We start from the raw sequence: 27,387 nt of genomic DNA, 5'->3' as shown, positions 1-27,387 counted from the left end.
AAGTTTGCTGCCTCAGTGTCAAGAATGAGGCTGTCAATACGGTAGTTACTAGCTATGCATAGCTATTTAAATTAAAATTTAAATTAGATTGTTTTTCTGAAAAACAATCTGAGGGTTTTGAAGGGGTGGGGGTGGGTGGGTGGGTGGGAGGTTGAGGGATCCAGGTGGTGGGTATTGGAGAGGGCATGGATTGCATGGAGCACTGGGTGTGGTGTAAAAATAATGAATACTGTTACGCTGAAAAAATAAAAAATTAAAAAAAATAAAAATAAAATTTAAATTAATAAAAATACAAAGAACATATTCAGTTCCCATCACATTTGCTACATTTTAAGTGCTTAATAGGCATAGATGGCTAGCAGCCAACAAATTTGATAACACAGCGAATGTCTCAATTATTGCAGAAAAAGTTATGTTGACGGCACCATTCGAGAACTTTAAGATGTCGATCTATGAAAAGATGACATGAAGTAACTCAAAATGCCAAGAAAATATTGGCCTGTGCTGAACATATGCTAAAAGCAAATCTGTTGCAACACCAGGCACCTAAAAGGAGAGAAACAGAGCAATATAATAGTGGGAATATATTACTGATAGGACACTCGGATGGAAAAAAAGATGTCACATACTTTAGTGGTTAGAGAAGAGATTTTTGTGCTATTATAATTGTAGTATGGCCAGCGGCTCAGGAATGTCTTTTCTGCTCTAGCGCTTATCCTGCTCCTTCCCTAACCCTGTGAAAATCCAAGGGTTTTATTTGCAGGGATATCTAATAAAATTAGAATCCAGATTTATTAATAGCTATGCAAGGGGCCCTGGATTACTGTGCAGAGCTCTCTGGTAAAGCTCAGCTAGAGAAGAGAGTGTAGATCCAATGCCTTTGTGGGGCCTCTGACTTCCTCAGATGAATTTATTTCTTGGAACTTGTCGACTCATGGGTCTGCTGGAGAATGTGGTGGGTAGATCCCAGGAAAGATCCCCAATTTCCATATCTACTTTGTCAAATAAATTGAGAGAAGAGGGGCACCTGGGTGGCTCTGTCATTAAGCGTCTGCCTTTGACTCAGGTCATGACCCGGGGTCCAGGGATCGAGCCCCACATCGGGCTCCCTGCTCAGTGGGGAGCCTGCTTCTCCCTCCCCCACTCTCTCTGCTTGTGTACCCTCTCTCGCTGTCTCTTTCTTTCTATCTGTCAAATAAATAAATAAGATCTTTTAAAAAATTGAGAGAGAAGAGAATAAAGAGCGTGTAAGTCAATGTGGGTGTTAACATTTAAGGCATCTGGTTACAATCTATTCAAATTAACACTTCCTCGTCCTTTATGAAGGATAATCTCAGAGTTTATCAGACTGTGGGATGTGACTCACTTATGGATTTAAAAATTAATTTAGGGAGCAGAGGCAACCATTAAAATGAGTTAAAAATATAAAATATCAGAGTGCATCTCATATAATAAAAGTAATTTTTATGTTAATTTAATACATGATACACATGTATTTATATGGTACATTGTTTCATGAAACTTATTTTTTCCTTTGATCATGGAAAGCAATGTTAGAAGGTCACAGATTTTACTCAACCAGACATTATGTAACAGATGAATACCTTGTATAAGTCCCTAGAAAATGATATTCACCTTTATGCTTGATATTTTCAAATGGTTGGTGAATGAAGTATTTATCTAAAGAAAAGTTAAAGAAAATTAAACAGCCTGAGAGGAAAAAAATATCAAATGAAATTTACAGTGCCCACCAAAACTATGTCCATGAATTCGAGGACGATCCCACAAAAGAAAGGATGAAATAGCAGAAGTGTCAGGACAGCAAGTGTTTTCCTTACAAGGAGTACTCTAGAATTATTCTGCCTGCTGGACCTGATCCCATGTCTGAAAGGAAATCACTGTTCTTTCACTGTGTGCCTCCCCTTCCGCATGGCATGGGTATCGTTTAAAACTATCACTGTCTATCTGTTCATCCTGTCCATCAATGTCAGATGTCTCCTTCCTCCTCTTTTTTCCACTTCCAATTAGTCATTACTTACCATGTCCTGGATATTTTATTTCTATATTGCTTCTTGTACAATTACCCCATCACATGTTATCCCTTCTTGTTCTTTCTTTTCCACATCATCTTCTACATGTAGACAAGGTCATTCAGGTCCCTTAAAACAGAGATCTCCTATTTTCTACGGAGTAAATTCCAGACTCTTTAGCATCGTATTTCCTGTTCTTCTTTTCAGATTGCTTCTCTTATCCTCTCTTGTTTCCTGTGTTCATGTGTCAGCTGGAGTTAGAGTACTTATTATTTCCTGGACAGGAAGGTCAGCTTTCTACCTCTGCCCACTGTTCACATCATTCCCTTTGAAGGACACCTTCTCTCTCCACCTTTTCCTGCTAGGTGAAATCTTCATCATTAACAGTTATCTCTTTGCTGGAACCTCTTATCAGCCCTAGGAAACTTCCCTCAAGAAGGTAGTACTTTATCTAGTTTACAGTGTTTGCCATTACCTGTGTTGTAACACTTATCATATCACATAAGATATGGCTGAGTGGGGACTCTCTTAACAGTAATTCTGAGACGCAGGAGATTAGTAAATGGGTCATGTCACCACAGAGTGGTGCTTTACAAGCTTGGCTTTGTGGTCGTTGGACTTGGGTCTATTTCTAGATCCCACCACTTAATGACTGTGTTACTACAGGCAAGTTGCTTTATCTTTCAGGACCTCTGTTTTCTCATGAGCCTAATAATAGAACCTGTGGCACTGGCTTGTTGTGAGGATGAATTGAGAGAGTCCATGGGAAGTCCTAGTACTTCATCCTGACCCCTGATAAACAGAGACTAGTCATTATCTAGTGAAAGCTCACTTTTCCTCGGGGTTATGTCCCATGGTACTCCTGTCACGTCACTGAAATGGGACCATTCCATTAAGTTCGACATCCTTCTGTTTTTCTAGGAAAATGTGTCTCACAGGTCATTGTGAGAACCAGCTTTTTCAGAGTTACATATGATAAGCTATGCATTCTGGTTATAAACATTTTACTTGATTTTGAGTTCTTGAGGATGGTATATAACTATGGTCCTCAAACTTTTCTCCTGACAGAACACCAGTGCAGAGGTTACCACTATAAAATTAGAATTTCTACCCACATGATAGTAAAAATAGTATGTGGATAGACTGTCTTGATGTTACTTTGTTGTTGTGTTTTTTTTCTTCTAATCACAAACTGCTTATTTCTCTAAGCCCTAGTGGAGAAAAATACAACATCATTATTATTAACAGAAACTGGAAAGCAACCCCTTATGATAAGGTTGCAGTGTTTTAGACTGCTACTGAGCCCATATAATTAAGGTAATATAGTCTCTAGAAAATAATAAAGTATAACATAATATAATAAAAGGTAATATGCTGCAAATATTTGTATTTCTCTACTAGTAAAGTTGTTTTAGTTGATATGGTGGGATTAAAGATAATCAGAGTCTCATTGTCTTTTAGAGTATTATATCCCATTAAAAGTCTGCTACTTGAATAAATTTAAAAGCACTGAGATATACTGCCTGTTGAGCAAAGGGTGCTTTATAATACAAAGTCTGTGAGCTAAAGTGTGATTTTAAGTTTTGAAAATAGGATTAGCGTTTACTTCATATTCTCAAATAATAGCATGACTTTTCCCCCTCTAGTTCATGATGTTAGTATACAACCTGAAGAGAAAACACTGTTGTACTTAAGATGTAATATTCTGCTTTAAGGTTGATTAATCATACAAAGAAACTAATGGAGAAAGAAGAAAAGCTGTGCATTAAAATTCTTCAGACTTTACGAGAAATGCTAGAGAAGAAAGACAGCTTTGTGGAAGAGGTATATTTTTTAAAATTTTTAGTATTTGAAAATAAAGTAGAATTTCTAGTATACCATAACCGATGGATTACATGGGCTATGAGATGATTGCTTATAATACATACTGACGGCATGTGTACGTAGATGAATTAGATAATTTGTTTGTATGGTACTCATCTTTCAACTCTGCTTTGAATTGAGAAAAAACTGAGATCAGAATGGCCCAAGTATTTGGCTCATTTGTTTTATTATATTCTATCTTGAATACATGTATTTTTCTCATACAGATCAAATGACTTTTTTTTTCAATGAGTAACCGAGATTCATTATTAAAATTCTGTATAAAGTTGTGCTACATATTAAAATGGTCTATGCGGTTTGTGCATATGTTGATCTTTTATTGTAAATATATGTCCCTTTCATTTTCTATAATATAATGCCACATATTATAAAATATTACTATTTTTTGTAGGCGGAATAGTAAGTTTCTGTTCTTACCTATATTAATTTAAGTATTGCACAAATGATTTTCAGGGAATATAACTTATAGATAATAATTGTCATGCTGTTATTAAAAATGACAGCTCAGGTGCTCATTAAGAGATAGCTGGCAGCATGTCTAATACCCAAGGTGATACACTTAAATATAAAATAGAAATCTAGTGAGGTAAGGTTTTTTTTTGTTGTTTTTTAGCTAGCTACCTATACTTATATATTAGGTATCAAATAAAATTTGTACCATGTTCCTTAATAACATTTTGATCTGTATCTGTAAGTACTAATCATCTGATATGTTTAAAATTAGAAGAATTTTTTTATTAATTTATGCATATGCTATATAATTTCAAAAAGAACATAATGGTAGGTTGTTTTTTGTTTTAACTTTATTCTTGTGGAAAAGAAATGCAAAGGGATCTTGGATATTAATAGAAAGGGGCATAACTTCAAAATACTCCATTTGAATCAGATGCTTGCTTTATAATCAAAACGACTTTTGCTTTGCATTAGTTCTCTTCATCATTTAAGCTATTTTTGGGAAACAAATTGCAGAAATAAAGGTGGTCAGTGCAATTTTGGCAAATGCTTCTATGACTTAGGACTCAAGAAAAATGCTTCTAAGCCTGAGTATTTGGTATGCTTGTAAAACATGGTCAATTTCAGACTTTTTTGTTGTCTTTCTCTGAATTCCTTAAAATACTGCTATAGATGGTTTGATTTTGATTCAAGTACTAGATCTTAAAGTAGAAAAATGGGATCAATATAAATTTTGACAGAAGAGTGAAGTTTATAATAATAGTAACTTGTACTTAACAGGAGATACCTAAGAGTTCCGATTTTATGTAACGGATTATTATAGAACCACTCTAAAGAAAATAAGAAAGAAATAAAGTAAGATTTTACTTGGACTAGTCAAGAGTATTAAAGTGTATCTCCCAGACCACCCTAGAATCAATCATGCTGGCACCTGTTTCTTCTTTCCATTCCTGCTGCTATCACAAGTTCAGACTTTCATAGTTTCTTGCTTAGAAAACTCCCATAGTCCAACACTCAAGACAGAGCATGAAAGGAGGAAGAGCTGCTCTTTTCAAAAGTCCAAGAGACACCATTCTCATATGATATGATGTGAATGGCACCCCCAGGACATAGCCCTTTGAGGAAGACTTAAGATGAGAAGGGCTAGTTTGCGGTTATTCACTCAATCATTTAACACATATACTGTGGACAGTGTTAAATACTGGTATTGTGCCTGGGCACCGGGGGTAAGGAGAGGAATGACACAGCTTGCCGGAGGCCACTGTGGGGTACCATTCATGTGCTAGTGGACTCATAGAATATAGTCTGCAGAGATCATAAGAGTCTTTCAGAAACTCTCAGGGGCTCTGCACTGCCTTGGTGTTCCAGACCCTTCATTATGTCCCCAGTGCTTTTTACCCCCACCCTTCCTCATCCATTAGCCACCAGAAATCTGTGTTGTTGTGTGCTTGAAACATGCCTCAGGCTTATCCTGCACCAAACCTTGCTACATTTGGAATCATGTATTGCTAAAATCCAAACAAATCTCAATAACCCCTAGTGTCATCTTTGTGGAGGAGCTCTAATGGGTAGTACTTACCACTTGTTCCAGCCAGTGGTGATTACTTTCTCAATAGAATTAGGAAATACTTTGTGCCTCTCTTTTATGATGCTTCAGGCCATTTCTGAATATTTTGTCCAAGCATTCATAAAGAATGTCTTTGAGACCCAGAGATGGTATGTGATTTGCCTGAGGTCCCACAGCAAATGCTAGACCAGGACTTTACTTAGCTCAGTTATTCATGTCAGTGGGAAGAGAAGTGGGGAGTGAAATGATTCATCGGTCTGAGTGAAATGGTACTGGGTAACAGATTGAGAAACTGGTCAAAGATACCCTACAGGTCTTTGTGTGCTCTCAGAACAAAACCCTAATTATCAGTAGCAGGATTATAGGGGTCTGTATGTTCACAATTGTGTTAGTTTTCCATTTACCAAAAATCTCGTGGGTTAAAACCACACAAATTCACTATCTTACAGTTTTGGAGGTCAAAAACCTAGTATCAGGGTGTCAGCAGGGGTAGGTTCTATCTGGAGACTCTAAGGGAGACTTTCTTTGCCTTTTCTAGTTTCTAGAGGCTTCCTTCATTACTTGGCTTGTGACTCGGTTCTCCATTGTCAAAGCCAGCAGCATAGCATCTATCAAACTCCTCCCCATTCACACTCATGCACACATGTGCACACACACACACACACTCTATTATCACCTCTCCTCTCACTCTGACCCTTCTGCCTTCTCTTGTGATTACACTTATATTGGACTCACTGAGATAATCCTGTCTCTTCTCCCTATCTAAAGATGCTTCCTCATACCTGCAAAGTCCTTTTGGCAATGGGAAGTCACATATTCACTGATTCTGGTAGTTAGGGCATGGACATGGTTGGGGTAGGCCAGCGTTCAGTATATCACAGTGATTCTTTTACTGACGGTGAGAGATGACGTGTGGTATGTAGATGGAGAGTTTATTTGTGGCTGGTTAAAATTGCTCTATAGAACAGTTTGAACGTGAATGAATGTAACAAAATAAATCTCCACAGTTGCAATGTGGAGACACTCAGAATGGCAGTAAGTCACAGAGGGTATCTAACATCTGGTTGTCTAATTTTGGATTTCTACCATCAACTGGTTTTCTACTGTTTGTGTTCGAAACATTTCTAACAGATCTCTCAGAAGTAAATCAAAACAGAGAATTCACACCAGGTACCGGAGTTTGTCTGCACTCGCTATCCTAATATACGTTTCCCCTGCTAGCCCAAAGTGGATTATTCCTATAAAACCTTTGATAAGCTAAAATGGTATAAAGCAAATTAAGTGAAGACCATTAATTTATATGGAAAAATTTTATGCATTCCTAGACCTAAGGTGTAACCTCTCTTAGGCTTTTCTGATACTTTGGGATACCTCTTGCTAGCAAATGCACAGAATAAATTGAAACAAAGCACAGGTGCTCACAGACACAGTTCAAAGCTCTTGAGGGCTTGATGCTCAGTAAGATGCTGAGTGTGGTTCTGGCGAAGGAGCTTGGGGGCGCCACTCTCACTGCTTGGGGTGCTCGCTAACTCCATCAAGGCTTTGTGGCTAAATGAATGCTGAGCCCCGTTGTAGCTCTTGGCCTTTTTTTTTTTTTTTTTTAAGTGAAAATCTGGGGCACCTGGGTGGCTCAGTGGGTTAAAGCCTCTGCCTTTGACTCAGGTCATGATCCCAGGGTCCTGGGATGGAGCCCCACATTGGGCTTTCTGCTTGGCAGGGAGCCTGCTTCCTCCTTCTCTCTCTGCCTGCTTCTCTGCATACTTGTGATCTCTGTTGGTCAAATAAATAAATAAAATATCAAAAAAAAAAATAAAGTGAAAATCTTCCTCAAATTTCTTTCAGTGAGCAGAAACAGGTACAAATGTAGGTCTTTTGTAAAAGTGAAACGGCAGGATACAGAGTCAATATACAGAAATCAGTGGCTTTCTTATACACTAAAATGAAAATACAGGAAGGGAAATTAGAAAATCGATTCCATTTACTATAGCACCAAGAACCATAAGATACCTGGGAATAAACCTAACCAAAGAGGTAAAGGATCTGTACTCGAGGAACTACAGAACACTCATGAAAGAAATTGAAGAAGACACAAAAAGATGGAAGACCAGTCCATGCTCTTGGATCGGAAGAGTAAACATCATTAAAATGTCTATACTGCCTAGAGCAATCTATACTTTAATGCTATTACGATCAAAATTCCACCGGTATTCTTCAAAAAGGTGGAGCAAATAATCCAAAAATTTGTATAGAATCAGAAGAGACCCAGAATCCCTAAGGAAATGTTGAAAAACAAAAATAAAATGGGGGCATCACGTTACCTGATTTCAAGCTTTACTACAAAGCTGTGATCACTAAGACAGCACGGTACTGGCATAAAAGCAGACACATAGACCAGTGAAACAGAGTAGAGAACCCAGATATGGACCCTCAACTCTATGGTCAAATAATCTTCGACAAAACAGGAAAAAATATACAGTGGAAAAAAGACAGTCTCTTCAATAAATGGTGCTGGGAAAACTGGGCAGCTATATGTAGAAGAATGAAACTGGACCATTCTCTTACACCATACACAAAGATAAACTCAAAATGGATAAAAGACCTCAATGTGAGACAGGAATCCATCAGAATCCTAGAGGAGAACATAGGCAGTAATCTCTTCAATATCAGCCACAGCAGCTTCTTTCAAGATATGTCTCCAACGGCAAAGGAAACAAAAGTGAAAATGAACTTTTGGGACTTCATAAAAATCAAAAGCTTCTGCACAGTAAAGGAAACAGTCAAGAAAACAAAGAGGCAACCCACGGAATGGGAGAAGATATTTGCAAATGACAGTACAGACAAAAGGTTGATATCCAGGATCTATAAAGAACTCCTCAAACTCAACACACACAAAACAAACAGTCATATAAAAAGATGGCAGAAGATATGAACAGACACTTCTCCAATGAAGACATACAAATGGCTATCAGACACATGAAAAAATGTTCATCACTACCTATCAGGGAGATTCAAATTAAAACCACATTGAGATATCACCTTACACCAGTTAGAATGGCCAAAATTAGCAAGACAGGAAACAACATGTGTTGGAGGGGATGTGGAGAAAGGGGAACCCTCTTACACTGTTGGTGGGAATGCATGTTGGTGCAGCCTCTTTAGAGAATAGTGTGGAGATTCCTCAAGAAATTAAAAAATAGAGCTTCCCTATGACCCTGCAATTGCACTCCTGGGTATTTACCCCAAAGATACAGATGTAGTGAAAAGAAGGGCCATCTATACCCCACTGTTTATAGCAGCAATGGCCATGGTTGCCAAACTGGAAAAAACCAAGATGCCCTTCAGCGGACGAATGGATAAGGAAGATGTGGTCCATATACACTATGGAGTATTATGCCTCCATCAGAAAGGACGAATACCCAACTTTTGTAGCAACATGGATGGGACTGGAAGAGATTATGCTGAGTGAAATAAGTCAAGCAGAGAGAGTCAATTATCATATGGTTTCACTTATTTGTGGAGCGTTACAAATAGCATGGAGGACAAGGAGAGATGGAGAGGAGAAGGGAGTTGGGGGAAATTGGAAGGGGAGGTGAACCATGAGAGACTATGGACTCTGAAAAACAATCTGAGGGTTTTGAAGGGGTGGAGGGTGGGAAATCGGGGTATCTTATATATAAGATATTATAGAGGGCACAGATTGCATGGAGCACTGGGTGTGGTGCATAAACAATGAATTCTGGAACACTGAAAAGAAATTTAAAAAATAAAAAAAAATTTTAAAAAAATTAAAAATGCCATGTAAGGATATGTATGTTGACAATTTGTGGGGGGGGAGAAGGAATGTTTGTCAGTGGCTTTAGTGGGGGCACCTGGGTGGCTCAGTCAGTTCAGTGTCTACCTTTGAGTCAGGTCATGATCCTGGGGTCCTGGGATCCAGTCATGCATCTGACTCCCTGCTCGGTGGGGAGTCTGCTTCTCCCCCTTCTTCTGCCCCTCCCCCCTGCTCAGGCACACACTCTCTCTCTCTTCCTCTTTCTGAAACAGATAAATAAAACATTTTAAAAAAATAAATAAAATGGCTTTAGGGCAGTATGATTTCAAATGTTCTCTATCCTGAAAGCCATTTTGTCCCACTCTTATTTCTATGGCCTCTCTACCATGGAAAAGAAATACCTGAGAGGATATGTGTGCTGTTGGACAGGGCAGTGTGACTGTAGCACCGCACCATTGTTTTGTGTCTTAAAGACATATCAGGTCCAGATCTGAGCAAGGGTTTACCTGAGATGGTAATGGAGGCACAAGCTATGGGAGTTGCATAGAGATGGTCTGATGAGGGGGGGCATGGAACAAGAAGGACTGTGTTCAGAGGATTGGTTTGGTTTTAAGGATTTTTCCCCCTTCATCTTATACTCTTTAGTATATTGTCCATTAAGATTTTTCAAGCATTACAAATTATTCCTTTCATAAAAAGGGAGAACTGTATATAAATCATAAATACAGATGTCTATAAGCTCTGATCCTAAATATATAACATTTGTAGCTTCTGTACTTTAGAACTGGAAAAGATACCGAGTACTGAAAATATTTACTGATAGCCTATGGAACTGGTAATTTAAAGGTGCTTTCCTTATGCTGTAGTGAAAGACCCTATTTCCTTATGCTGTAGTTAAAGACCCTATTTACTTTTTAAGCAAATTAAGACCCTATCCCTTATGTGTAGTTAAAGACCCTATTTACAAAGCCAGTCATAATTTCCCCTGAGAATATGTTGCTATCTACTCATAAGTTACACTGACATACAAATGATCTATAGGAAAACAACAAAGATATTTCAGTCAAATTCAGTATTTTTAAAATATTCAGGTTACAGTGCTATATATCCTTGCAATAAATAGAAACTGCCTCTGTAATAGGCATGGAGTGATTTAACACACTGATTTTTGTGAAATGGTAACAGGTAGTATTTTTCAGGAGCTTACCATATATCAGATACTATCCCTGATCCTTTTTATGTATTGTCTAATTTTCATCTTCAAGCCCGTGTTAGGGGAGGCATGATTACCTCCCTTTGACCAGTGAGGAAACAGGTATAGAGCTGAAGATCACACGTCTGACAGGTGGAAGAGGGCTGGTAAGCCCAAACAGTTTGGCTCTTGAGCTCACACTCTTAATGAGCATATTAGAGCCAAACAGGATACATGACTGGTAATCATAACCTTTTATTTGCTCTGATATTCAGCTAAATCAAATGAGGAGTTCTTTGATTTTATTCTTAATAAAATTTGCATACATATGTACTGGGAAGCGTAAAGCAGTTATTCAGTGGGCTACTAGGAAAAAAGGCTTGAGATTTTAGACTAAGTTGATTGGGAACAGTATAAAACAATTGTTGTGGGATTTTTCAGGCTTATTGTTACAGACCTACAGCTCAATATCAGAGCTCTCCACATCCTACCCTGGGATCATAGTCTGAGCTATTGGGACCCTGCATATTAGATTTAAAAGTTCTAAACAGTACTTGATAAAATGACCATCATAGGCAGCAGCCCCTTGCGGAAATGTGGCATTCAACAAACAGCACAGCATCTAATTGAGAGCTGTGATCTTTACAAATGCCCAAGTGGGGTGGGTGGTATTTACACATCGAACAATGATGGCAGGTAGTGGCTTCTTGAGTCAAAAGTTGGTATCTGGAGTGATACGGAATAAAGGTCTTTAAGAAATGATGCCTTCAGTTATTTTTAAGCTATCTTCCATCATTTTTTTAAACTTTAAATTTTTACTGTCAGCTGAGTTAACAAGAATTTATTCTTTTCCTTAGCATGGGGAAAAAAAGTCATTGTAACTAATATTTTATTTCTGATTTTGAGGAGCAGCAAAAAAGAATAAGCTGGAATTATACCAAGGAATTTACCTCCTACATCAAATATGCAGACCTGTCATTCTCCGCAGTAATCACATTGTTGCAAATTTGTAAATTGTATCAAGTTCCTTGTGTGGTAAGAGTCTGTGCAGAATCATTCACCTTCTATGCATAGACTCATCTCTCTTTCTAGCAGGCAAATAAACAAATTTAAGTAGAATTGCTATACAGAGTGCACAGAAGCTTAGGAAATTGATAATAACTGTTTTGCTAAGGGAAAATAAATTTCAGTTTTTAGTATCAGCTGCATTTTGTAGACTTTCTTATTAAATATACTTTAGAGGTGAGTGAAAAAAATTTTTTTGCAATGTTCTAATGCTATTTTAAACTAGGTACAATAAGTGATGTTGCAAACATGTGCTATCTTTTTTTATGTTGTGCTATCTTAATCATTTATATATTGTGTATATGTGTTGTTTAAATTTAGGTAACTAAACGGTTGAAAATATGAAAATATGTTGATGTTGCCTTATAATGAAAGATCTGTTTTAGAGATATAATTAATATACTCTTTAACTTGGGAATCTTTATTTTATATTTTCATCTACGCAAAAAGACTGTGATCATTAAGGTGGGCATAAAAAGCATAAATTTTTAGAAATCTTACTTCTTTTAATTGTGAGCTGGCTGGTCACTTGTTAAGCCATAAAATTACCAGACTATCGTCATTGTAATCTCATTATTGCAACAATTTACAAAATTATTTATTATACCTTGCCTTTACTTTTCCATTTAAAAATCTGGCATGGTAACATCATTGCTACAGTGGTTTTTGAGATACTCTGTAATAATGTAGAGATCATTGACTAAAAAGATCATGATGAAAACATTATCGGTACTCAAAATTAGTCAACCACTCATTGCTGCTAGTAAGTGTAAGACATTTGATAGTTAATGACTGTAGGCGAATAATGGTATTGTGATCGAAGAAAAAAGAACAACAAGAAAAATGCATGGAAATGAATATATTACAAAATTATGATATTAGTTCTTTCTACCTAAACCCCTGTTAGGAAGCATTTCATGATTATTTTCTTTTAATTTCATGTTTTTCTGGTTTATAAGCCTTTCAGCACTTATAAAAATTGTATCTGTCTTATTAGCTTAGAAATTTTAAAAATTATTTTTATTAACATATAATGTATTTTTTGCCCCAGGGGTACAGGTCTGTGAAATCATCAGGCTTACACATTTCACAGCACTCACTTTGGCACATACCCTCCCCTATGTCTATCACCCAGCCACCCCACCCCTGCCCTCTAGCAGCCCTCAGTTTGTTTCCCGAGATTAATAGTCTCTCATGATTTGTCTCCCTCCCAATCCCATCTTCTTTCATTTTTTTCCCTCCCTACCCCCACAACCCCCTCCTGCCTCTCAAATTGCTCATATCAGAGAGATTGTATAATTGTCTTTCTCTGATTGTCTTATTTTGCTTAGTATAATACCCTCTAGTTCCATCTATGTTGTTGCAAATGGTAAGATTTCGGATTTTTTGATGGTTGCAATGTATTCCAGTGTATATATCCAGTGTATACATACACCGCATCTTCTTTATCCACTCATCTATTGATGGACATCTAGGTTCTTTCCATAGTTTGGCTATTGTGGACATTGTTCGCATAGACATTTTAATATCATGCCTATGAAGAGTTTCTTTGCTGTATGTTGTTATTTTAAATAAATTAGAAACACAATACGTCTGATGCATAAGATGCAGAAATGTCTAGAAAGCCTTTCAGTGCTGAGATTCCATGAAAGTATAGTTCTGCATTTCTCTTCAGTCCCACTCCATTCTCCATAAGTGTTGTACCTCGTGAGGGCAGAGACCAATTATTCTATCCACTGGGGTATTCCCATTGTCTAACATGGTTTCCTGCACATAGTCATTGCTCAGTAAGTGTTTGTGGACTGACCTATTCACACATGGTAGAAATAAGTGTTACCGACTATCTGCTAGTACAATACATTGACCTTCAGTAGTTGTATCCAAGAAGTAGCTTCTAGAATTGCCACTTCAAGTTCCACTTTACATCTCTTTGCAGCCCAGGAAATGGCAGATTTCTTGAGACTTGACATGCAGAGTGGGGTCAGCAGTGGACAGAGCAATGGCATTGAGGCCCAATGAGGAGATTATCTTGCAGAAAGCATGATGTTGGATGGACTGTGTAGCCTTTGATGCTGTCTGACTTGGAAAGCAAAAGGGGAAGGAGTGGACGGTCCCCACATCCTGCACAGTAATGGTGGGAGCTCATCCAAGGGAGGCTAGAAAAAAGGGAGCATGACCACGTCTGAACAAGCAAATGGGGTAAATGTTCCAGCCACAGGGCTTCTCTTTTAGGAAGGTCTGAAAGGGACTTGGAAGAGCTAGCGAGTGACTCGAGCTACAGAAGGAGGAAAGGCCTGCTGTAAAACAGGAGAATGTGGGAACAACTGGGGCTCTGGAGAGTGGCTGAGGCCTAGTCACTCAAACTGGGACATGGAGTCAGCTCAGCTAGAGTAACTAGCTAGAGCGTCCAGCTGTGATCTCCAGTGGCATCAGGGTCTCTTGCCACATGGAAAGTTGGTGCTTGGAGCTGGTCTGTGTTGTTCCTGTTGTAAGGAGGAAAAGGTACATGGAAAATTTGTGAAGTAAATTGGGCCTGATACATTTTACCTTTCTCTCAGTACATTCATTTCTGGACTGCTCTTTGAACAGGTCCTCCGACAGGGGACATATAATCTGGCTTGTGAGGTACTAAAGCTCCATTATTATTATTGCTCTTGTTGTTACTTAACTTTGTTGACTGTGAGACTCTAGGGAAGGTATTTGCGGAACAACTATGTGTGTGCTCTTGTATTGTCACTGCAACTCTCTGAGGTAGAAAGTTTAAGATTTTATTTATTTATTTGAGAGAGAGAGAGTGAGAGAGAGAGAGATAGAAAGCATGAGAAGGGGCAGGGTCAGAGGGAGAAGCAGACTCCCTGCTGAGTAGGGAGCCTGATGCAGGACTCGATCCTGGGACTCCAGGATCTTGACCTGAGCAAAAGGCAGTTGCTTAACCAACTGAGCCACCCAGGTACCCTAGGAAGTATTTTTTTTAATCTCCATTTTATAAGTAAGAAGAGTGAGGCCCTGAGGCCTTACTGAGAGTAAAAGGATCTAGTAAGAACCAAACAGAGCAGGGATGTGAATCAAATTCTTCTGAGTCTGCTCTGTATGTGATGCTTCTCCACACGGGAGAGAATTAAAGAATGTTGGGGGAAATAAGTGATAATTTAAATGTGCTTTTACCTTTTTTTTTTTTAAGATTTTATTTATTTATTTGTCAGAGAGGTAGAGAGAGTACAGGCAGGCAGAGAGGCAGGCAGAAGCAGGCTCCCTGTGGAGCAAGAAGCCTGATGTGGGACTCGATCCCAGGACAGTGGGATCATGACCTGAGCTGAAGGCAGCCTCATAACCAACTGAACCACCCAGGCGCCCCTGCTTTTACATTTTTAAACCACCTCTTTGAGTCTTTTCCTTCTTTTATAGGAGGAGTTTGAATCTGAAAGTTCAAGAAATCTTAAAATAAAAATTAAAAAAAGAAAATGTATTTTTTTTAATTTTTATTTTTTTGACAGAGGGGGAGACAGCGGAAGAGGGAACACAAGCAGGGAGAGTGGGAGAGGGAGAAGCAGGCTTCCCGCTGAGCAGGGAGCCAGATTCAGGCTCAATCCCAGGACTCTGGGATCATGACCTGAGCCACCCAGGCACCCCAAAAATGTATTCCTTTTTTAGAAAAAGATTTAATTTATTTGAGAGAGAAAGAGAGTGAGGGAGGGACAGCGAGACTGAGTAAGGAACTCAATGTGGGGCTCGATCTTACCACCCTGAGATCATGACCTAAATGAGCTGTGAAACCAAGAGTGGGATGATTAACTGACTGAGCCACCCAGCACCCCCTTCCCAATGGAAATGTTTTTTTATCCACTTTTAGGTACAGGCACTAAGAAATAGTAACAGCTAACACTTTTAGGGTGTTTACTATGTTACGAAAGCCAGATGCTTGCATAAATGTTTTAAAATGTTACTTAATTTAACCCTCATAACAACATGTTGAGAAAACTATAGCACAGAAGGGTTAAACTTGACCAAGGTCATACTGGAAAAGGGAAAAAGGGATGAAAACTCAGGGTGTCTTTCTCCAGTGCCCATAGTTATCATCACTACATGAGACTGTCTTTATTCTCTTCTGGGATCAATTTACAAAGCTGTAGGACTGTCACCCATGGCTTTCAAAGGAAAATGATTTTCCTGTTTAAAGTAACACAAAAAACCTTAAGAGATTTCCTTTTGTGTGTAATGATTTTGAACGTCTACTGTTCACTGAGTTTTTCAGAGTAGGCTTGGTTTTTGCACATTCTGTTTGGTGCTTGAAAATCTCAAGCGGTTTTAAATAAATCTTAGTTACAATGAAACAACACACATTTTGAGGATTTGCAGATCGCTCAGTGCGACTGTGAGGTTTATCTTTACTTAGTTGCTCCTAACCTTTGGCTGAATTTTTAATTAAAACTCAAATAGTAGACTTTACGATTTCTACTGTTATGGAAGAAAGAAAACCAATACGATGTGTTAAAAAACACAACATAGCAGTGACAAAAAATCTAAATGAGGGCATGTGGACAATTATAATCAGATCAAATGCTTATAATTAATATTAGATAGATGGCATAATGTTGAAGATAGTGACTCACAGACAGGTACTGAAATTCTATCCTAAATATCATGTTAATTTCACTTTCTCTCAAATATACTAGAGTGTGATAATCAGAGACCAAAAGGTAAGTGGTAACCAGCAATAATCTCAAACATGGGCACAGCTTGGAGAAGGATGCTTGCTTAGGCTTCTCACCACCTACCCACCTACCACCATGGTATGTGTGGCTGTTGAGTCATCTGTTCATTCACCTAATAGGCTGCCCTGAATGCAGACTAAGAGTCCCTCATCTCCTTGGTAGAGTTGGACAAGACCTCTGGCCAGTAGGCCTATCTCTCACTCCCTTGGGAGGAGCTGTTGAGATCAAGTCTACCATGTTTCTTCCATTCAGTGCACGAAATATAAGGACAAGATCCCTCCAGCCCTGGCCCCATGTAGCCATGGTGTTTCATGTCTCCTTGCCCTGACTCTGCCATTTCTCTTCTCCTCAGTCTACTAGGTTCTTCCAGTTCCAGTCCCACTGTCCCACTCAGCAAATGCTCCTGTGTCCTTCCTTAACTCCTTCTCCAAGGGTTCCCTCCACCTTCTTGCTTTAAATGAAGACTCACTCTCCCTTCAGACCTGCTGGCTTTCTCAACAGCTCTGTCAAGTGGAGTTTTTTCCCTCCCTCATGCGAAGAGGCCTTATATCCCTGTTGTGTCTCGTTGCTACTTATAGCCTGATTCCCCTGCCCTCTTTTAAATTCTGAAGCTCCTTTGAGGTTAAGCACTGCCCCCCTTCTTTTTAAGATTTATTTACTTATTTGAAAGAGAAGGGGGCACCTGGGTGGCTCAGTGGGTTAAGCCTCTGCCGTTGGCTCAGGTCGTGATCTCAGGGTCCTGGGATTGAGCCCTGCATCAGGCTCTCTGCTTAGTGGGGAGCCTGCTCCCCTCACCCTCACCCTGCCTGCCTCTCTGCCTACTTGTGATCTCTGTGTGTGTGTTAAATAAATAAAATCTTAAAAAAAAAGTGGGGGGGCGCCTGGGTGGCTCAGTGGGTTAAAGCCTCTGCCTTTGGCTCAGGTCATGATCCCAGGGTTCTGGGATCGAGTCCCACATCAGGCTGTCTGCTCAGCAGGGAGCCTGCTTCCTCCCCCCTCTCTCTCTGCCTGCCTCTCTGCCTACTTGTGATCTCTCTCTCTCTGTCGAATAAATAAAAAATTAAAAAAAAAAAAAAGGAAGGAAGGAAGGAAGCAAGAAATCACGAGCAGGGGGAAGAGGCAGAAGCAGGCTCCCCGCTGAGTAGGGAAGCCCGATGGGGGACTCAATCCCAGGACCCTGCGATCACAACCTGATCTGAAGGCAGATGCTTAACCGACTGAGCCACCCCGGTGCCCTGGATTAAGGCTCTTTGACTGTATTACCCTGGTGTCTGGCAACATCCTGGTCATTCCCTCTTAGCCATCTAAGTCTGTGGCTCACATTCTGTGTCTTGGCCTCCAGATCTATTATCATCTATTATCATCTATTATCATCTGACTCTAGTCTGCATGGGCTGTGTCTCCAACACACTGGCTGCTCAGGCCCTTGCCCTCTGTATCTGCACTGACCTTCTGGTCTCCAGGTCCACTACCCACTTCTTCTGTAACACCTTGCAAGCAGTCATCACCAGGAACTGCTTCTTCCCCACAATAGCCAATTCAGGCATCCCACTGGCTGACCTTAATTTTCCCCCATGCAGCCTGCTTGTTTGGCTACATCTGTTGTGACTGTCCTTTTACTTTAACAGATCCACTGACCCCCGGGAGTTCTTAGTTGCTCACTTTGCTCCTTTCCTCAGCTTATGAACACCAGATTCCATGGTCACAAGCCTAGTGACTGAGCAGCTGTTTAAGACAAGACACTGACACAGAGTCCCAACAAAAGAGCATGGATGGGGGGAGGGAAGGTTTCTTATAAGGGAATCTGAATATTGTTGCCAAAAGGTAGAAGGAAGGATACCAGGCAGGCCAAGATACCATCAATGACCACACCAATTTCTTCTGCAGTTTCTCCCCGACAGACTGAGTTATTTAGATGATCTGAGTTATTTGGCTCGTTATTTGCCTCAACTGCATATGCCACCTCTTTCCAACTGGAACCAGAAATCTTGGCTCCAAGTCACCTTACAAAAAAAGCTTCTACTTCACTATATACACAGGCACTCTGTGTTCTCCAAAATTGAAATGACTGAAGATATCTTTCCTCAAGGCTGAGAAAACATATGGACGAGAGTATGCTACTTCTCATCGTCTGCAGCCTTTTGACAAGACATCTGCTACAACATTTTTTGTTCTTGGATCATAGACTGTTGTTTGCCAATTGTTTTCATAAATATTAATCCTTGAAATCTTGACTGACATCTAAGTTGTTCTTTTTGGATTCTTTTCTTCTTCTTCATATGCACCATCTTTAAATAATTGTGTCACAATATAATAAGTTTTTTTTTCTTATGAAGAGTGCCTATGTTAAAATTGGAGGCTAAAATTTCTAATTCAAAAACTTGTGTTTTCTCTCCTTTTTTTGGTCTTTACATTTGAATTCTCCTTGCTTTTTCTTTATTTAACTGGATTTATTGCTGTTGGAATACTGCTTCTGCATTAATTTTGCAAATAGTCTTTGACTTGAGTTCTTAGAAGCACCTCAGGAAGACATTTAAACTCAGCTTCCCCAAGTACTTGGTTGATTAAGTCCTAATGTAGTTAACTCTTCCTCTCAGCCTAAAGTTAGGAACTTTAGAGCTGGGTCGGGATTTCTTTTTAAAGATTGATTGATTGACTGACTTATTGATTTAGGAGGGATAGAGAAGGGGAATGGGAGGGAGAGAGAGAGGGAGGAAGATTGAGAGCACAATCAGAGGGAGGGGCAGAAGGAGAGGGAGACAAGCAGACTCCCCACTGAGAAGGGGGTCCAACGCTGGGCTCCATCCCAGAACCCTGAGATCATGACCTGAGCCCAAATCAAGAGTTGGATGCTTAACCGACTGAGCCACTCTGGTGCCTCAGTCTGGGTCAGGATTTGGGGCTGGACAATGAATCACCTATTTAAGAAGTTTACTAATGACAGTCAGTGCGTGTTAATTTCTTATCATACCTTTGCATGAGAAGATAATCTTGAAGTCTGTGATGGAAGAAGGATGAGCACATCCTCCATCAAAAGATGGTCTTTAATGACTATTGATAAAGGTCTCCTGGCCTCTACCATGTTCGTAACACAAATGAAGCCCTGTCCTTGTTACGTGCAGCCTTCGGGGCTCATTCTTATTATGCCTGGTCATTCCTGATTTATTTTGCTGTTACCTCTAAGGCTCAGTAATTCAGCACATTTTAAATTATTTCAATTATTTCTCAGTTAATAAAACAACCTAAGAATGAAAAGACTTCCTCGTAGGTATTTGCCCGTGAGGTCTGCTAGCAGAGTCGTATGTGTGAAGCCACTGGTGCCAAACATAGCCAGTGATTAATTGAGAGGAAAGTGAGTTTGAACACAACGCCAGAGGATCTTTTCTCCTCAGTAAACTACTGTTCAATATTGAATTTTATCTCTGCTTTTAAAAATATGTTATAAAATCTCAAGAGGAATGCTCTTGGGGTTTCATATGAGGTTTAAGTTTTTTTTTTTCCTTTCTTTTTTTTTTTAAAGTCAGGATACCCTATTACTAAAGGAGAGCTAATAAATTGGAAAATATAGTAACTTATCAACGTGTGATGAAATTGTTATGTCTTTGGCTCTATCTAGAATCATGTAAAATTATATTTAGAGTAGAAGAGATTTTCATATTTTGCCATCTCTAGAGGCTGTGTCAAGGATTGGGAATGCATCTCACAGTTGAGATCAAGCAAAGCTTCCTCTGAGGTCTATTGGCAAGTGTCAGCTCTCTTCTACATCTGCCATTTTCTGAGAGTAAAATGAGATTCACATGTTTGCATACCATCTTGCCCATCCTTGCCAGGGATACTTTCTGGAAAAAGCATATTGAATATTTTTGCTGTGCCTCTATTTTAGGGAGAAAAGTGAATCTCACAAAAATTGGGAGCTGTTCCAGGGTTGGGCCAGAAGTTGAGGGGTAGACAAAGGGCCCATTCTGGGGGTGGGGGCGGGGGGTGGTGATGACTGCTGGGACAGCTAGTGATTCCATGCAGTTAGGAGGATGGACGTGTTGAGCAGTGTTCTGCCATGTCAGGGATTAGCACCCGAGAGGATTATTTGGAGACAAGCGTGGCCTTATTTGCATGGTTTCAGTCAATGACCAGTACCTATTGAGTGTTGTATCATACTTGGTGGTAAGATACAAAGGAGTGAAATGATACCACCTGTATTCATTTTCTGAGGCTGCCGCAATGATGCACCACAGACTGGTAAACAATAGAAATTCATTGTTCTGGAGCTCTGGAAGCTGGATGTCCAAGATCAAGATGTCAGCAGGATTGGTTCCTTATAAGGGAAGGACGTGTTCCAGGCCTCTCCTTGCTTATAGATGGCCATCTTCTCCCTGCGTCTTTATGTGGTCTTCCCTATGTACATCTGTCTGTGTCCAAATTTCCTCTTCTTATAAGGATACCAGTCACATTGGATTAGAGCCCACCCTAATGACCTGGCATTCAATTTAATTCTCTCTTTAAAGTCTATCTCCAAATATGGTTCTACTCTGTGATAACAGGGTTTAGGACTTCAACATATGAATTTTTGGGTGATGCAGTTCAGCCCATAATACCACCTTAGTTGTTAATCTACTCATACATAGGGCATGTACAGAAGTTTTCTGTGTGCTTCTCCTGTGCTTATTTTGTCGAGGGCAATCAAATGCCCTTAGCTGATTGCTGGGATCCAGAAACAGACCTTTAGGGAGTTATGTCTAAGTATTATTATTTAAGTCAGTCTAAACCAACAAGGAGGCATAGAAAAGAGATTTTGCTTTTCTCTTATTTTTAACTTAGGCTAATGGTAAAAGGAAATAGTTGATTGGCATTAAGATTCCCGTGGCACTGAGAAGTACATTGGTAAATGTTTGAGCGTAAAATTGAAACATTGTATATGGATCTGACTAGTCCTGAAAATACAAAATGGGAAAATTTGAAAATTTGATATAATTTCAGTTTTAATATTGGTGATATTCTTTAGCTTTGGACTGTCTCTCGAAAGTACAGTTGAGTTTATTTCTTGAGCACTTTTGACAAGTGTTTCAGCACAATCATGAAAAATTGCAAGTTTCAGATATGATCTTTAGAGTTTCTTTATTCTTACAAGTTGAATTAAAAAATTATTCTGGTGGCGCTTGGGTGGCTCAGTGGGTTAAAGCCTCTGCCTTCGGTTCAGGTCATGATCCCAGGGTCCTGGGCTCGAGCCCCGCATCTGGCTCTTTGCTCAGCAGCGAGCCTGCTTCCTCCTCTCTCTGCCTGCCTCTCTGCCTAATTGTGATCTCTCTCTGTCAAATAAATAAATAAAATATTTAAAAAAAATTATTCTGGGCTGTTGTTTTGGCAGTTTATCATTCTGTTTCTCTCATAGCAAAATACACACTTAAAAATTCTTCCTTGAAAAATGTCCCTTTTCTGGAGGAGTGTTTCATCCTGTTTACAAGTATTTGTAAACTCTACATGCACAATTTTACTATTTATTTTGCTAAGTGACCAGTTTTTATTTTTTATTTTATTTTATTTTTTTGTGGTAGTGACCAGTTTTTAAATGGTTATTTCTAATACCCACATAAAGATCAAGTGATTTAAAAAAAAAAAAAATGACACAGGGATTCTACTTTTAGCCTGGCCCCAGTGCCTTATTCCTTGTACCCGTATGTGGGAGATAACAATGGAATGAGAAATTCTCACTGTTTTAAGAAAGAAAAAGATGCAAATTACAGGATTAATTACTTTTATAAATGTCCTGGTTTATAGAATATTTTTCTGATATTTTAGGACAGCATTGTTTTATTTTCTTAGGTGCAAAGTTTTCCTACTTGTATGTTTTAAACCAGTTCTGTCATACTGACAAAACTAGGATAAGCAGTGTCCAAAAAATAGTAAGAGTTCAGGATACATTCCAGACTAATTCCTTCTGTCCTCAAACAAGTGGCTATTTGCACAGCTAAGTTAAGATTATTGATTATTTTTATTTTGATGCTGGTATCATCTTTCTTATGAGACTCTAAGTCATTAGCTCACTTCACTAACTGCGCAGGAAAAGGGAATTTTTCATGGATCGTTCAGATATACGTTTATACATATAGGTAAATGCAGTAAACATGAGGCATAGAACTTGGTAGCAGGAAATCAAAGGTGTAAGTGAGAAAATACCTCGTGTTGAAATGAGACTAAGGCTCATTATTCTGGAAGTGGAGGGTCAATTTAAGCCATCTGAGAATAATAATCACCGGAGCGTTGTTACTGATGTATCACAAAGCTAAGAAGGGTGGAAAAATCCAGAAGCAGACTTTAAAACCAATAATTTTCTAAATTTGGTTTTTACTTCAGTTTGATATACATGACCAATATGTGCTAAATGATTAGAAGCAGGTTACAGAATTTAATGTGAAAACCATGTGTCTGATTTTATAGTTCACTGTTATTTTCTGTGCATTGATTGAAATGTCTTACACACATAATGCTGCAGAGTGTTATGCTTGTTTGTACTTCACATTTGCCTCAGATATTTCAGTGGGCAGAATATAATAAGGTGCATTAGAAAAGTCCAATGAATATTTATGGTAATCCAAGGGAACCACACGCAGAAATGAACTCGCTTGGTTCCCAGACATCTATCTTTCATCTTACTCTTAAGGGTATTTAAGATAAAAACAATTTACTATAATTGGTTTATTTTACCAAATATACAAAGCATTCAGTGACTATATCCAAACCTCAAAATATTGATAGTTCACCCCTAAAAGTGGGTTTAAATTGAATCATAAAAGGATTTACTCTAAAAAGTTTCATTTTGGGCTTTTATCTATCATCAGGTCTTCTTTGTTGAATATGATTTTTTATGATTTAATATTTATAAATTAGGTAGCATGCATTTAGAGAACCCAAAATGAGAAAATAAAATATTTCTAGAAAGAAGTATTCCTTTTTTTTCCTTCTGAACATATTGATACAATCCCATGTAGATAAACTACAGTGTTTGACAAAGCTACATGCATGTGGGGGTGCCTGGGTGGCTCAGTCAGTTAAGCAGCTGCCTTCAGCTCAGGTCATGTTCCCAGGGTCCTGGGATTGAGCCCCATGTTGGGCTTCCCCTCTCCCTCTGCCTACTTGTGCTCTCTCTCTATTTCTCTGTCAAACAAATAAATAAGAACTTAAAAAAAAAAAAAAGCTACGCACATGTGGCCTTTCTATTCAGAACAATATTCATACCATTTAAGAACCCGGTAGTGGGGACCTTAAGGTTGAGACTGACCTCAGAGAATCCCACATCAAGTATAGTTCCTGATACTGGAAGTAGAAGGCAGCAGACATTGTGTGTGGAGGTGATGGCCATGTTGACTACAGTTGTTCATAGCCCCTGTTGGTGGGCCAAAAGTAAGAGTCCTTCTCCTACATTTACTTCCGAACAATCAAAAAAAAAGAAAAAAGAAATCTCTAGGATTACTGGGGAAAATGATCTTCAGCAAATAATATTATTGGAAGATTATTAACATAGGTAACATGAAAATGACGTGTCTGTGATATAAACATGAACACAAGAGAATAGTCTATATAATTTTAAGTATTCTGTAGCATCTGGGTCTTTCTGTGAGCCTTCAGATCTACAGAATTCCAGAATGAATGATTGGGAAATCAGCTAGTTTTCTGACCCCATATAGATGAGAAAAAAATATATCATCTATATAGATTCTTGACTGAATAGAACTATTAAATATGAACTTAGTTGACCTGACTCTGTACACAGATCAAATATGGCCTTTAAGGTAACCTTGCACAATGTCAAGAGCACTGGTCTGGGACGTAGGGGCTCTCACTGCATCATGATTAGCTGGGGGATCTTAGGCCCCTTGGTTCTCACCTGCCTCACCCATCAAGTTAAATTAAATGCCACAGCCAAACCAGATGATCTTCTGAGGTCCCTTCTCATGTTTCTCTGACTTTCCTTCTGTTCTGCAGATTTAGATTCTTAATGTCACGACAGAGTAAATAAATTCCTATTCAGAAATATCAGAGGATAGACTTAAGCTGCCCCCCCCGCCCCCAATCAGAATAAAAAAAATTTATTAAGCTGCTTCACAAGATTATCATAAAAATAAAAATTTGAGCTGTCCAATCCTCACAATAACTATTTGACATATGTGTAACTTCAACCTCCATTTTGTAAGTGATGAAACTGGAGTTTAGGGAAGTTAAGTCATTTGCCTCAGGTTTCACAGACAGACCCAGGTGACCCAGCTGGGATTAACACTGAGGCAGTATGGTTCCTAGGATCTTTGCTCTTTAATACTAAATGACTTTGTGTATCTCTTTGGGCACAAGTGTTTGTGAGAAGAGTGAAAGGGGATGGGAATTTGTGTTTCATGTGGGCTGTTACGGGGATGCCTCCCCGACAAGGTAATAATACCTGATGGAGACTTGAGGAAGGTCAAACGGCACACCAGGCAGATATGCAAGGGACAGGAAGCAGTGAGTGCTGAAGACCCAAGCTATGAGCTGGCTTCCTGTATTTGAGAAGCAGCAAGGATGACCGCGTGGCCAGGGAGGAGCTGGTGTGGTGATGCGTGGCACTAGGTTATGAGACCAGAGAAGTGTGAGAAGGACCAGATCATGTAGGGCTTTTTAGGACATCATAAGACCTTTGGTTTTTCCCCTGAGTTAGATGGGAAGCCAGTGGAGGGTTTGGAGTATAGGAGTAAGTCTGATTAATGGCTTACAAGGACGACGGTGTGTGTGTCTGCTTACAGAGAGTGCACTGCAGAGAGAAACCTGGGAAGATTGTGAAGAGGTTATTGCAGTCATCTGGGTGAGAAGTGAAGGGATGGACCAGGGTCATAGCAGTGGATGTGGGAAGTCAGAGGATTCTGGGTATATAATGAGGCTGGAAGGAACAGATTTTGCTGAGGGATTGAATGTGAGGTATAATAGAAAAATGAGTCAAAAATGACTCCAACGAGTGTGGACTGAATGACTAGAAGAATGGAGATGCCATTTATTGTGAAGGAGAAGACCGTGGGAAGAGACTCGCCCACCTTGTGTCACTAGGGCTCAGAGCAGCAAATGGGGAAATTATGGAAGTGAACTGGTTAGGCACAGACTTCCTCGTACTCCTCAGATGAATACAGAAAGCGAAGGCAATGCATCCTAGCCAAGTAAGCGTGTCTGCTTTGTGTGGTATTTTGAGCAGGCAAATGGCAGCACTATCAAAAGGGAAAATACAGCTTTAATTTGGAGGAAGATTGAATTTCCTGAGTGATGAACCTGGAATTAAGAAAGATATGTAATATAAAGTTTCCTTCTTCTACAGTGTACAGTGATTTTAAGCAGGATTTCTGTGACTGGCGAGGAAGCGTTATTCCGGTATATTTTCCGTCTTTAGGTTTTCATAAGGATGAATGTTGTTCCAATAAGTGACTAAGGACAAATTTGGAAGAGGATGATAGGACAGACACCATTATCTGGGATAGATGCAGTGTTCCTAGACCATCTAGGTGTGTTGGGTCATATACTGAGCTCTGTAGTCTCCAAAGAAAGTTTGACAGCCTCTATGGCTCTGATTCAAACTATGGTTAATCTTAGGGCTCATGTAAGTTAGGCTTTATGTAATTCCCTCTCCCGGGATTTAGAACAGTTGAGAGACAGGAATCATTTAGATCAAGGCCAGAATGCAACTTATCTTCAGTGTCCAACTGGAAAACATCCTTAAGATTCATGGATGTTTTCACTGATATTTTGCTCCAACCTAGTAACACCACCCTGCTCCCTCAAAGGGTCAGGCTTCTCAGAGTCTCACAGAGAGCGGGGCAGAGCTCACACACTCTTGCGGTGGGGAAGAACTCGGGAGGGGATTTCCCAAGCATCCTCTTATTCCTTCTTTTCAACTCACCAGTCAGATAAAGTACTTCCCCTTTTCAGGGGCGTGGGTGATGAGTGAGTGGACTTGTATTAGCAACTGCCATTGATTCTGCCTAAAAATGTTTTCTGGAATGCACTGCACCTGGTCGCCTGTCTGCCCTGCGACCCCCTGATGAGCTCATTACCCTGGACCGAGGCATCATCATCTCCTGTCCCGACAATTTATTATCTCCCAATTCACCTCTCTACTTCCAGTGCTTGTAACCTCCAACCCGTTATTTCCATAGAATTAGAACTGCAAATCATGGATCACATTATGCCATTCTATTAAAAGTCTTTGATGTTTTTCTCTTGCTCTTTAAAAGAACATTCACGTTTTTACCAGAATAAGTAAGGCCCTGCTTGACCTGCTTTGTGCCACCTTCTTAACTTCTCTCCCTTATTTTCCTATAGTGTAGTCACAGTGGTGTCATTTTTGTTCCTCTGCCTGGAGTGCTGTTCCTCCGGCTGTTTATGCACCTGACTGCTTTTATCCTTCAGATCTCAGCTCAGATGCCTTCTTTGACAACTCTGTCTAAATACCTTCCCAGGAGCACATGGGTGACTCAGTCAGCTGAGTGCCTGACACTTGCTTCTAGCTCAGGTCATGATCTCAGGGTCTTGGGATTGAGCCCTGCATGGGGCTCCGTGCTTGGTGTGTAGTCTGCTTGGAATTCTCTCTCTCTCTCTCCTCCACACCTTCCTCACCCCTCTCACTCTCCTTCTCTCTCTCTAAAATAAATAACATCTTTAAAAAATAAATAAAATAACTTTTTCCACTTGTTCTTTATCAAAACATC

General features: G+C 39.5%; 1 protein-coding gene across 1 annotated transcript in view; it reads left to right on the top strand.

Annotated features, from left to right (window-relative positions):
- Positions 1-27,387, top strand: part of ITPR2 (inositol 1,4,5-trisphosphate receptor type 2) — a 502,139-nt gene that overhangs the window by 278,719 nt on the left and 196,033 nt on the right. Inside the window, exon 37 of the mRNA XM_059185826.1 lies at positions 3,746-3,854. Within this exon, the coding sequence (XP_059041809.1) occupies positions 3,746-3,854 (109 nt within the window). The remainder of the gene's footprint in view (positions 1-3,745; positions 3,855-27,387) is intronic.

This window comes from Mustela lutreola, chromosome 8 (genome assembly GCF_030435805.1).
Source record: "Mustela lutreola isolate mMusLut2 chromosome 8, mMusLut2.pri, whole genome shotgun sequence".
Lineage (NCBI taxonomy): Eukaryota > Metazoa > Chordata > Mammalia > Carnivora > Mustelidae > Mustela > Mustela lutreola.
This window is presented reverse-complemented; position numbering and strand designations above follow the sequence as displayed.